We start from the raw sequence: 12915 nt of genomic DNA, 5'->3' as shown, positions 1-12915 counted from the left end.
TGCAAGGTATTTATGTGCCAGATATGCTAAACATTCATATGTCCCTTCGTGCTTCGGCTACCATTTCAGAGGACATGCTTCTGTGCCGATGATGCTTGTTTAAAAAAAATGCAATAATTCAATTTGTGACTGAATTCCTTGGGGGAGAATTGTATGTCTTCTGCTCCATGGTTTTACCAGCATTCTGCTATATATTTCGTGTTATGGTAGTCTCAGATGATGACCCAGCATATGTTGTTCAAGTTAAGAACATTTTCATTGCAGATCTGACAAAAGATAAAGAAGGTACCAATGTGAGATTTCTAAAGATAGCTATAGAACCTGACCCAAGGTTTAAGAATCTGAAGTGCATTCCAAAATCTGAGCGGGATGAGGCATGGAACATGCTATCGGAAGTCTTAAAAGAGCACACTCCAATTTGGAAACTACAGAACATGAGCCACCAAAAAAAGAAAATGTTCTGTTGGTGGCATCTGACTCAGATGATGAAAATAAATGTGCGTTGATCCACACTGCTTTGGATCGTTATTGAGCAGAAGCTGTCATCAGCATGGAAGCATGTCCTCTGGAATAGTGGTCGAAGCGTGAAGGGGCATACAAATGTTTAGCATACCTAACAAGTAAATACCTTGCAATGCTGGCTACAACAGTGCCATGGCAATGTCTGTTCTCACTTTAAGGTATCATTGTAAATAACAAGCCGGCAGCATTATCTTCCGTAAATGTAAACAAACTTGTTTATCTTAGCGATTGGCTGAACAAGAAGGAGGACTGAGCGGACTTGTAGGCTCTAAAGTTTTACATTGTTTTATTTTTGAGTGAAATTATGTAACAAAAATTCTACATTTGTAAGTTGCACTTTCACGACAGAGATTGCACTACAGTAGCTGTATGAGATGAATTGAAAACTGTTTGATTTCTCTCTTTGACAATGCAATTATTTGTAATCAAAAATAATATAAAGTGAGCACTGTACACTTTGCATTGTGTTGTAATTTAAATCAATATATTTGAAAATGTAGAAAATCAAAAATATTTAAATTGTATTCTGTTTAATAGTGTGATTAAAACTGGGATTAATCGTGATTATTTTTTAATCTTGCAATAAATCAGAATTTTTCAATTGTTTGACAGCCCTAATATAAATAAAAACATAAAAAGAAATTGCACACATTATATTGTGTAATAATAGAAAAACTATAAATCTACCCTCTCCTCCCCAAGAGTAGCTTTGACTTCTGCATCTGCACTCTCCCCACTAATTCATCTCCCATTGGATTTGTTTAACATTCTGAACTTCTACGTAGCTTCTGAAAGCTGAGTCTTTATAATGTTGATTTGCCAGAGAAACTTCACCCCTCACTCCCAAATGTGGGGCCCCATCACGGCAAATATATAAATAAATAAAAATGCTTGTCCAAAGCTCAGGATTGTTGAAATCCAGAAATGGATAACAAAGGATATCCTGATAATGTATTCCACAATACACTTAGGAGAATTGGAGAGAGTTTTTCAGCTATGGATAAATGTTTCACTTTGGATATGATATGCTGGTACATAGCTAGTTCCCATTGTTGTATTGAAAATACTATGCTGTTTTGTTTTTGTTTTTTGTCGACACACTTAATCCTGGCCTCTATCTAATCTGGAGACCTGCAAAGCCAAAATCCAGTTGAAATACTAAGTTTGTTTCACAGGGGAGTAAAGCTACAGGACTATAAAGGGCCCTCACTCTGTGCTTTAACATAGCTAAATTGCTGCACTGCTTGCTTTAATTGCTGGGGAGGGGAGCATTTGAGAAGGCTGGGATTAGTACTGTGCAAATCCACCGGCCAAAACCTCCACATTTCAGATTGGAGGAGAAGGAAATATATGCTGTTGCAGCTGACCACATCTGCTACTCCTGATGGCTTGTAGTAGAAGTCATGCAGTGGATACAAACCAGCTACCTCAGGCATGTTGTGAGAATTCAGTTTCTCCTCTGGTGCTTGCATTACACAGAGTATGCAGCCCAGTCAGTTAAGTTATGTGCTCACTATCAGAGTTTCAGCCATGGGAAATAGACATCATAATGTATTTTGATTTTGTAACTCATTGTTTTACAGGCAGGAAAATTTACCTGCCAAAGTAGCCATACTGTATACCATATGCTGATGATGCTTGGTTTTCAGAAGTCATATTAAGGTATTCACGGTACAAATATAATTTCTTCTTGACAGTAGAGAAAAATACAATTGGAGATAAAAACACCATTAGAAAGTTAGCACTTACCAACAGTTATATGGCGGTATCTAAAATACTACTGTTTTCCCTCTATTTAGGATGCAAAATTGCTGTGGTAACTACCCTTTGTCATATAGGAAATAAAAATGAAGATGCTGAAATGTGTAAATATTTTAAACTTAATACTAACTCAGTCTTTTGATTTGTTGCAGTGAGTTCCCCAATGGATGAGGTGCTGGCTTCCTTGAAGCGTGGTAGTTTTCACCTAAGAAAGGTTGAGCAGAGAAATCTCCCTCCTTTCCCCGATGAAGATGACGGCAATAACATCTTGGCACAGATAAGGAAAGGGGTGAAACTGAAGAAGGTGCAGAAAGATGTTCTGAGAGAGTCGTTTACAATTCTGCCTGACACTGACCCTTTAACACGTAGCATCCATGAAGCACTGCGAAGAATTAAGGAGGCATCACCTGAATCAGAAGATGAAGAGGAGAGTTTGACTTGCACAGACTGGGAAAATTAACCTGTAAATTTCTTACATTTTTAAAAATTAAATTTTATTTTGTTGACACTTATTTAGGAATACCTCCTAAGCTTGGGCTTGAAAGTCTAGGAGACTTAGGAGTGTGCCTAAATCATCTAATATATATAAACTGGTAAAAATGTGAATATCTAATCTGAACCACTGGCATTTCAAAGGGAGTTAATTAAACTTCTTATAAGGGAAACATATTTCTGGGCTGTTGCCAGAAATTTTTTTTGTAAACATTTTTTGCTAAACCAGTGACAAAAATTGTCCTCACAAAAAAACTACACCTCAGTATATTGACGAGACTGTACCTTATAAGATTGAAAAGGGCTTTCAGAAATAATAATGCAAGAAAATCACTCTTGAATATACCCCTACATTTACTAATGTCAAATGTTTTCTAATTGCTTCTGATGTGTAAAAATCCAGTGTATTTCCCGCTTAAAGCTAAATAATTACAAGTCAAAGAAGATTAGATTTGACTACTAAGCATATTGAAATCTTGTTGACTACCCTGTCTGTCTGTCTTTTTGGTGGCTGGCTTTTTGATAGCTTTCTTTCAGATCTGTGAATGGTCTGATTAGATTTCTAAACCATAAACAGTAAATATGCGAGTATAATTTACACCTCTGCTATGCATAAAATACCCCACAAATTTCCGGGCGTTATAGTTAGATGTGATACAAGAACAGAACTTAGACTTAAGATAGCTAGTTTTAATGAGTTCAGAACAATGTAGAAATAGCCAAGGAATTTTAGTTTTCAAGATTGTGGTGGTAGTCAAAAGACACAGATTCTTCTGTGCTACTCCTATGAACTGGACTGACAGAGTGCTGTATTTCTGGAGCAAATCTGCTGATAGAACATGGCCATATTTAAATATAAATATAAATAAAAGGTTCAAATAAACGTATTTGTAAGTAAATAAAAATGTAAATCTAGATCAAGGAGAAAGGCACAAGTATCTCTAAAGAACTTATTTCAAAAACTTTCTAAGAAATGGACTCTCACAAGGTGTATAGTGAGTTAAAGGGAATAAATAATACATATTGCATTCAAATTACATATAGTGGTAGCAAAAGACACCCCATTTGTATGTTAATAATTAAGCAGTAATGCATTCCAGGGATTGAGAGCTTTTGGGACACTGCCACAGCTGGGAAATGACATTTAGTGCAAGTACCACAGGTATTAAAAAGGGATGGTAGCCCAGCAAAACAACCAACCTGTAGTATTTTACTGTGATGACAAATCTTTATTAAATTAAAGCCAATTTAATTTCCTATTCTAAATTTTAAAAAAGGAAAATAGTTATCTGACACCTGCCTCAAAACTATTATTAACTTCACAATGATTGCAGGTTTGGGTCCCTCATGATTTCCTATGGCCATTGTTATAATCAAAGATGATGATGTGGGCTGAATTGCTTTTTTAGTGTGTTTATTCTTCTGTCACTCTTCTTAGACATTTGGTTTTATGTAATTGTTTTGTAAGCCTAATTGTGTCTCTTTGAATCTTGTTTTCCTCTTGGGAAGAATACCCTTTAATACCTCAGGATATTGTAAACTTTTTGCTTTCCTCAGAATCCTTCCCTTTTTTTTAATCTGAGGTATTGATAGGGCACCAGTTGCCATCATCTTTTGTAAGCTAACGTTATCTTAACCTTAAATACTCTCACCATGAGAGTATACTTTTATGGTTCTTTCCCTTGTTAAGGACACAATCCTGCCAAATGCTGAGTTTTCAACTTCTACTGAAATCAGTAAGTTGAAGGTGCTTAGAATTTTATGGAATTTGGACTCTAAGTTCTGTAGAGATTTATACACACATTTGGCATTCGCATTCTACCCCCCTCCAAACTCTGTTATCATAAAAATACTTCAGTGGGGTGTAATTGTTTAACTGACAGTTTTTTGATAGATTTGTAATGGTTTGTGTTTAAAAACAAACTAACTTACAAAAACTAGGCTATGCTGAGGAATTGTATGAACTAATCTGATTTCACGAGCAATAGACTGAAACGTATGTAACACTATTCTCCTGAATTACTGTTGTTTTCACAGACATGACCCTATTTGATTGAATGTATAAATTGATTTAACAGAATTAATTACATAGTACTTCAAATAATGGTCTACTGCAGAAATTTCAGAGCATGTTTTGTAGTACAAGGAAATCAGTTTAATGCCAGGACCTGTTAAAAGGATGACATTGTTGATTAAAATTACATCTCTGGGGCAAAATACATTACAAGAAGGTATTTTATACTGCAAATGGGCATACATTGTGTACTGGCAGATATTATAAAAAATCATCTTCACTTAAATCTGTATAAGCTAAATTTTATACTGTAATTAATATAGTACAAATAATACAGTAAAAAATAAGCTTTAAGGCTAAATCTGAGCACTGGTCTACATGGGGGGGGGGCGGGAATCGATGTAAGGTATGCAGCTTCAGCTACGAGAATAGCGTAACTGAAGTTGATGTACCTAGATCGACTTACCTCGGTGTGTTCATGCCAGTGAATCGACTGCTGCCACTCCCCCGTTGACTCCACTTGTGCCTCTTGTGGCACTGGAGTTCCGAAGTCGACGGGAGAGAGCTCGGGGATCGATTTATCACATCTAGACTAGACACAATAAATCAACCCCCGATACATCAATCGCTACCTGCCGATCCGGTGGGTAGTGTAGACCTACCCTGATACTTTCTCTATTTCAAACATATAAACTATATTTAAATTAATACAGTACATGGTAAAGAAAAGAATTAACTAAAAGGGAAAATAAGCAATGAATGAATGACTAACAGTTTAAGGGATTTCCCTTTATAACTGCAGTCTGAGGATAAAACAATTTTAAAAGAATCACCCTCACTAAAAAAAAAATTTGGTCTGTGTAAATTGAAATAAAATCTGAGCTGACTTGTTAGAAAGGTGTCCCTTTGGTTGATCTTGGGTATGTCTCTTCCTTATAATATAAGGAAGATGGTAAAATTGTTTGTGAATGCTTTGTTTCCTCGAATACGGATAATTTAGTTATAACTCCAAATAGCAGTAAAGATTTGGGGCGAAAAAAGTATAGTGGATGTGTAACAATTAGAACTGTAGATTTAATCACAGTTAACTCATGCGATTAACTCAAAAAAATTAATCGCAATTAAAAAAAATTAGTTGCAATTAATCGCACTGTTAAACAATAGAATACCAATTGAAATTTATTAAATATTTTTCTACATTTTCAAATATATTGATTTCAGTTACACCACAGAATACAAAGTGTACAATGCCCACTTTATATTATTTTTTATTACAAATACTTGCATTGTAAAAATGAAACAAAAGAAATAGTATTTTTCAATTCACCTCATACAAGTTCTGTAGTGCAATCTCTTTATCATGAAAGTGCAACTTACAAATGTAGGGGGTTTTGTTACATAACTGCACCCAGAAACAAAACGATGTAAAACTCTAGAGCCTACAAGTCCACCTAGTCCCACTTCTTGTTCAGCCAATTGCTAAGAGAAAAAAGTTTGTTTACATTTATGGGAGATAATGCTGCCCACTTCTTAATTACAATGTTACCTGAAAGTGAGAACACGCGTTCGCATGGTACTGTTATAGCTGGCATCGCAAGATATTTACATGCCAGATGCGCTAAAGATTCATATGCCTCTTCATGCTCTGGCTGTCGTTCCAGAGGACATGCTTCCATGTTGATGATGCTTGTTTTAAAAAAAAAAAAAGTGTTAATTAAATTTGTGACTGAACTCCTTGAAGGAGAATTGTATGTCTCCTGCTCCATGGTTTTACCCACATTCTGCCATATATTTCATGTTATATCAGTCTCGGATGATGACCCAGCACACGTTCTTCATTTTAAGAACACTTTCACTGCAAATTTGACAAAATGCAAAGAAGATACCAATGTGAAATTTCTAAATATAGCTACAGCGCTTGACCCAAGATTTAAGAATCTGAAGTGCCTTCCAAAATCTGAGAGGAACGAGGTGTGGAGCATGCTTTTAGAAGTCTTAAGAGCCACACTGATGCGGAACTACAGAATCCAAACCACCAAAAAAGAAAATCAACCTTCTGCTGGTTGCATCTGACTTAGATTGTGAAAATGAACATGCGGCTGTCCACACTGCTTTGGATTGTTATCATGCAGAACCCATCATCAGCATGGACGCATGTCCTCTGGAATAATGGTTGAAGCATCAAGGGACATATGAATCTTTGGCGCATCTGGCATGTAAATACCTTATAATGCTGGCCAAAACAGTGCCATGCAAACACTTGTTCTCACTTGCAGGTGACATTGTAAACAAGAAGCAGGCAGGATTATCTTCTGCAAATTTAAATGAAGTTGTTTGTCTGAGTGATTGCCTGAACAAGTAGGACTGATTGGACTTGTAGGGTGTAAGTTCAACTTTCATCATAAAGAGATTGCACTACAGTACTTGTATTAGGTGAATTGAAAAATACTATTTTTTGTTTTTTACGGTGCAGATATTTGTAATAAAATACATATAAATTTAGCACTGTACACTTCGTATTCTGTGTTGTAATTGAAATCAATATATTTGTAAATGTCAAAAACATTCACAAATATTTAAATAAATGGTATTCTATTATTAAGTGTGATTAATCATGATTAATTTTTTTAATTGCTTGACAGCCCTAGTAACAATGTTTTATAAGTACTTCATAGGGTGCTCTGTGTAATATATATTGATCCTAATTTATTACTCATATAGAGTCTTAAAAATGCATGTGTTTTCAAACAAAGACTAAGTCCTTATCCCAAGGAGCTTATAAAATAGGGTATGATAAAAAATAAGGGTGACTTATTTGGGAGCTGTGGAGAGGGTGGCGTGAAAGGAGTATTCCTTTTTTCTTGAATTTTGAGGGAAAACTAGCATTTATACAAGTTTTAAAAGAGGAAGCATGTGAAGTGTAAAACTGAGAATTTAAAGTGGAATGTTCGGTTTCTCTGCCAGTTTTAAAATGTAGTGTTCATCTCAGACTAACTCACTAAGAGGGGAGTTGAAACTTCCATTTCTTATTCATATTTTCTTTGACTTTGTCTTCAAATAATTACCTGTTTCTAAGACCTTAAATCACACAAACTGTCCCTTTAAAAAAAAAGTCCCCCTTGCACTTTCTGAAGCACTTAATTTATACTTCCTTGCATAGAGTATAATCCTCTGTTAGTTGTATGCTTATGCCATAATGAAAGGCAAAAGTGGAATATCGATGCACTATTTTAAGCATTTTAGCAACCCTTGTATACTTTCACAAGAACTTATTTTAGAAGTTCTGTAGATGAGATTGTAATTTGAAAAATAGTTATAAATATACAGAATGAAACAACACATGAAAGATTAAATCTGGTCTGTCAGAGGTTCCAACTACGTTATGTGAATTAGCTTCTGAAACTAAATTTTTTCCATTGATGTCTTCCCTATAATTTCTAAATCTCACAAGACAATACATGAGTCAGCTGCATTCATTTGAATCACTACCAGAAGATGCAGTGGCACACAGAAAATTGTTGATGCTCAGAAAATAGCCGGTTGGAAGTTTTAGATCCTTTATACTTTTAAGATTGCAAAGTCTCTGTTAAAGAAGTTTGTTTTGACTTCAGTCATCAATCAAATGCTGTAATAACATAAGAGCCCAGATTCTCAACTGAGACCAAGGAATGCCCAGAGCAACTCAGGGAAGAGGTGACTTTAAGATTTTTCTAGATACTTTGATTTTGGGCCAGCTATGTGACAGTGCAGTCCCCTGTAGCAATTTAGAGCAACCTGAGAGTGCTCTAACTTGTATTGGCTGCCAATAACCCCAAGAGGGCACAGTGAAGGCCTGGTTGTGCCCCATACGCTGGTTGCTGGGATTGGTAGGAGCCACTGTGATGGCTCTAAAACACTGGAATTAGTGAGAATCTAAGGGTTTAGAAATGCTGCTTAATGTATTTAATGGAGGGGATTTGTACAGTCGAGATTAAATTATGTTTTTCAGTTATTCTTTGTTTTGTTTTTTTACACAGGTGACTAGCAGCCACTGAAGCAAGGAAAAAAACAACAACAACAAAAGAATAGCCCACAGCTGGAGATCAATCTTCCTCTTCATTTCAGAAAATTAAAAGCCAGCAATTTTGACCATCAGCTGCATAGTAGAAAAAAGGCTTCCTTTGGCAAATGATGTGAAAAAACGTGAAACACTGATTTTTTTCAGATTATTTTTTATTCATTCCACAAGTGCAAGGTTGGACAAAAAGCTAAGTTGTTTAATTATGCATTTTATATAACTGTAATGAGAAAAGGGTCTTCAGGATGTTTTCTCAATTCTTTAAGCACTTTTTACATTTGTGTTAGTATATATGGCCAGTTAAGTGAGGGAACATTTTAAGTGGGAAGAATGCTGCATTGATAAAGCTACCAGGGGATGCAGTTAAAACATCAGGACAGCTATGAAACCTACTTTTCAGTGCACTGAAAATATCATCTGCTTGAAAAACAAATTTAATAGCTGTTCCACAATAGCTAAAATTCAGATAGAGATGCAAGTAAGATCTCTTTAGTTATTCTTCTCACTGCAAAGAAATGTGTTAGTATGAAAAATAAGAACAAATGACTGTACAGTCTAATAAGTACCATAACAGTGGAATACATGTATTTAAGAATGTATGTGTTTACAATATGGTACACTTAACATGGCATATTACAGCACCTTTTTAGAAGGTCAGATATAATCTTACACCCTACATTTTAAAAGTAGATTTTCCATGCTCTTTTAAACAGTAATATTTAGGTGAGATGAACTGAGTTAATAGTTATACCATACATACAAACTTGTTATAAGAAGCAATATTTTGTAATTTGATACTTAAAATTATTTTTCTCTGTTAGCTTGACTTGTTCTTGTTTGATTACTGTAAGTAACCTTCTTTACTTTAAGGAGAATGCAGGACTTAAACATATTAACACCAGTTATGAAAGTTATGCTTCTCTGTTAATTGTTAGTATTTCCTTTAGTAGCTACAAAAAATTGTACATCATACCTAACAGCCTGTTTTGCTGAAAACTACACTTATTGCTCGCTGTATGTGTCTCTAAAGAAGGGGAGAGTACAATTTTCAATACGGTGAGAACTTAAAAAGAAATAATCCTAAACTGCATGACTAATAGCTGCGGGCAGCTAGTTTTATAATGCCAGAGTACTTAAAAGTACATCTTATACAGAGTTATAAGTAATCTTGTACCATGTTAAAGGCTCCATGTAATGTTTGTTAGTTGAGAAATGCTCAAATTCTGTGACAGTCTTGACCAGCATTTTATTTTCATTAAAATTTTATGTACTGTTTGAGAGACACGCCACCCCTTTCCTTTTACAAAATTATTTTTGTGTTCAGTATTCATTTTATGAAGGACAAATTACTGTACTCCATTTTCATTTAGAAGCAGATTCATGAATTGCTATTGTTGTGTAATGGAGTACATATTCCTCTTAAACTTTTATAACAGTTCTTCTTAAAATAGTTGTGGGAGCAAGAATATTTACCTTGGCAATAGGTTATATAACCAAAATGAACCTCAGATCTTGGAACGTTTAGGCTGTTTTACAATGATTGTCCTGAATAATAAAGATCTGTCATGTTTTGAAAGATAATTTGCCACTCTATACTTGGCATTGATAGGCATTTTTCTTGATTTTTTTTTGCCTTATTTATAATGTTTAGTGAAACATTTTCATTTTCAAAAGGAATGCTTATGAGCAGCATTTTTCAGAAATGATACCAGTTTTGCTCCAGGTATCAGCTTTTGGGGCAGCATCTTTCTTGGACAGAGCATCAGTTCTATGACACATCCATCATTAGCTTGTCAAGGACCTGACAACCTAAGTTCTTCCCAGTTTATTTCTATGGTTTTACATCTAACTAATAATTTCAAAATGTATCATGTGTAATAATTTAGCATAGATCATAAATGTAAGTAGTTTGTGTGCCTGTGGTGTACAGGCATCCATATTCCAGATTATATTACACTATAAACTGGGTCCAGTGCATGAATTTTTAGCTGTAGCACAAAACAGAAGTATCTGCAAATTACGATAATATAGTGTATGTCAGTGGTTCTCAAACTAGGGCCGTCGCTTGTTCAGGGAAAGTCCCTGGTGGGCCGGGCCGGTTTGTTTACCTGCTGCGTCCACAGGTTCAGCTGATCGTGGCTCCCACTCTCCGTGGTTCGCCGCTTCAGGCCAATGGGGGCTGTGGGAAGCGGCGCGGGCCAAAGGATGTGCTGGCCGCCCTTCCTGCAGCTCCTATTGGCCTGGAGCTGCGAACCATGGGCAGTGGGAGCAGTGATTGGCCGAACCTGGGGATGCGGCAGGTAAACAAACAGGCCCGGCCCACCGGGGCTTTCCCTGAACAAGCGGCGGCCCTAGTTTAAGAACCACTGGTGTATGTGAAGCTGAGTGCTAGACCAACAGCAATGGTGGGACATCAAGTATGTCTAGTTTTTCTTGCTGCAAGAAACCAAACTGAAGATTGGACAGTGTGCATAAAACACTGGCAAAACTTTTGAGTTGGGGGGGTGAATAGTGTAATTTGAAAAACAGGAATAATGTTCCTTCCCCTTGACTAAATTTATTATCCACAAATTTATCACTGTACAGGGAGATGTTTAAATAGCTCTATACCGTGTTGTACTACAGAGTTCTCAGGTTTATCTACATATGATTTGTCAACTTTGCATTGAAAACTTGTTCATGATTAAGAATAAACCTGTCCTTGATACATATATATTTAGTTAAAATATTAGATTCCTGACTGAGTCTGTATACACTGCTTATTCATAGAAATATCGTATTTTATGCACATACACACAAAAGATAGCTGCTGTGCTGAGAATAACAGTTTATATCAAATTCAAACTGCAACTTTAAAAGGGAAAGATGGGGTGTGTTATCTACAGCATATTAAAAATCAGATTTTAATCTAAAGTAGTTACTGGATGTCACAGTTTCAAACAGTTATTCAATTTAATAGCCATTTACAATTCCATGCATAAAAATACTCCTAGTGCTTTTAGATAATGATTTATACTGGTATTGCAAAAGAAGTTATATGGGGAAAGTCCAATTACTTTCACAAGAGTTAGAGAAATTATGACAATCCTTGCTAGTCTGGCACATCTGTGACTGACAGTAAGTTTATTGAATAGCTCTGCACTTGAGATACCATGGCAAACATCACTATGGGGATAGCATTAATACTTACATGTGTACAAGAGGAAAAAAAGTTTTCACATAAAAAGATCACTAGAGATTTTCAGTATTTGCTCTTCATGGATGCACTACATCATTTCGCTGCATTGTTCTTTTTCTAGCCACTGATCTCCAACAATTTCTCATCTTTTGCGCATTCTACATTCCAGGAAAACTTGCTTGTTTATTCAAAATAGAGCAGTTTGGTAGTGAAATGGGTTCACTGAGGTAAGGAATTGGAATTTCCCAATCTGAAATACATATAAATTCAGGAAGCATGAGTATATACTGTACTGTGGGGACTGAGAATTTATCAGTGAGAAAAAAGAATTAAAACGGTTTATTTCTATTAGAGCAACCAAAAATGAAAAGTAAATAATAGTCTTTTGATCAGGACTGGGATTAGCATTTATTTGAATTTCTGTACCTCCCTCACTGTGGTCCCAAAATCCATTAAAAATGACTAACATTCTTATTTTATTCACTTTTGCATATTATGTTTGCATATTTTGAGTGGGATTTAGTTTTTAAGCATAGATGAAAGTTTTGTTTCTCTTTTAAATGTTACTTTTAAGATTTCTTTAAAAAGTTTAGCAGCCTGTATTCTACAACACGTAGCTGTAAAGTAAGTAAACTTGATCCGATATTGTGGTGTTCAATGGCTGCATCAGGGACTTTGGGTTCAATAGACTTCATCAGATTCTTTGTAAAGAATCATTTTGCCTTTCAGCATTATGTTCTCTAAAGTCAAAAATCTTCAAACTATGAGCGGTTCTCTATTGAAATGCAACCAATTGAGACGAGGAAGCAGAAACTTCCATTAGTTAATGTTCTCTTTTATTCCCTTCGTTGCACTGAATTTAAAGACTGTAACTGTAAATTAAGGTTTAAG

The 12915-nt window shown here is 35.5% G+C and overlaps 1 protein-coding gene across 1 annotated transcript in view; it reads left to right on the top strand.

The window, feature by feature from the left end:
* Nucleotides 1-10883, top strand: part of JMY (junction mediating and regulatory protein, p53 cofactor) — a 133669-nt gene extending 122786 nt beyond the window's left edge. Inside the window, exons 10-11 of the mRNA XM_077816306.1 lie at nucleotides 2436-2746; nucleotides 8806-10883. Coding sequence (XP_077672432.1) covers nucleotides 2436-2743 — 308 coding nt within the window. The 3' untranslated portion in view covers nucleotides 2744-2746; nucleotides 8806-10883. The remainder of the gene's footprint in view (nucleotides 1-2435; nucleotides 2747-8805) is intronic.
* Nucleotides 10884-12915: the final 2032 nt, after the last annotated feature.

Source organism: Eretmochelys imbricata, chromosome 5, assembly GCF_965152235.1.
Source record: "Eretmochelys imbricata isolate rEreImb1 chromosome 5, rEreImb1.hap1, whole genome shotgun sequence".
Lineage (NCBI taxonomy): Eukaryota > Metazoa > Chordata > Testudines > Cheloniidae > Eretmochelys > Eretmochelys imbricata.
This window is presented reverse-complemented; position numbering and strand designations above follow the sequence as displayed.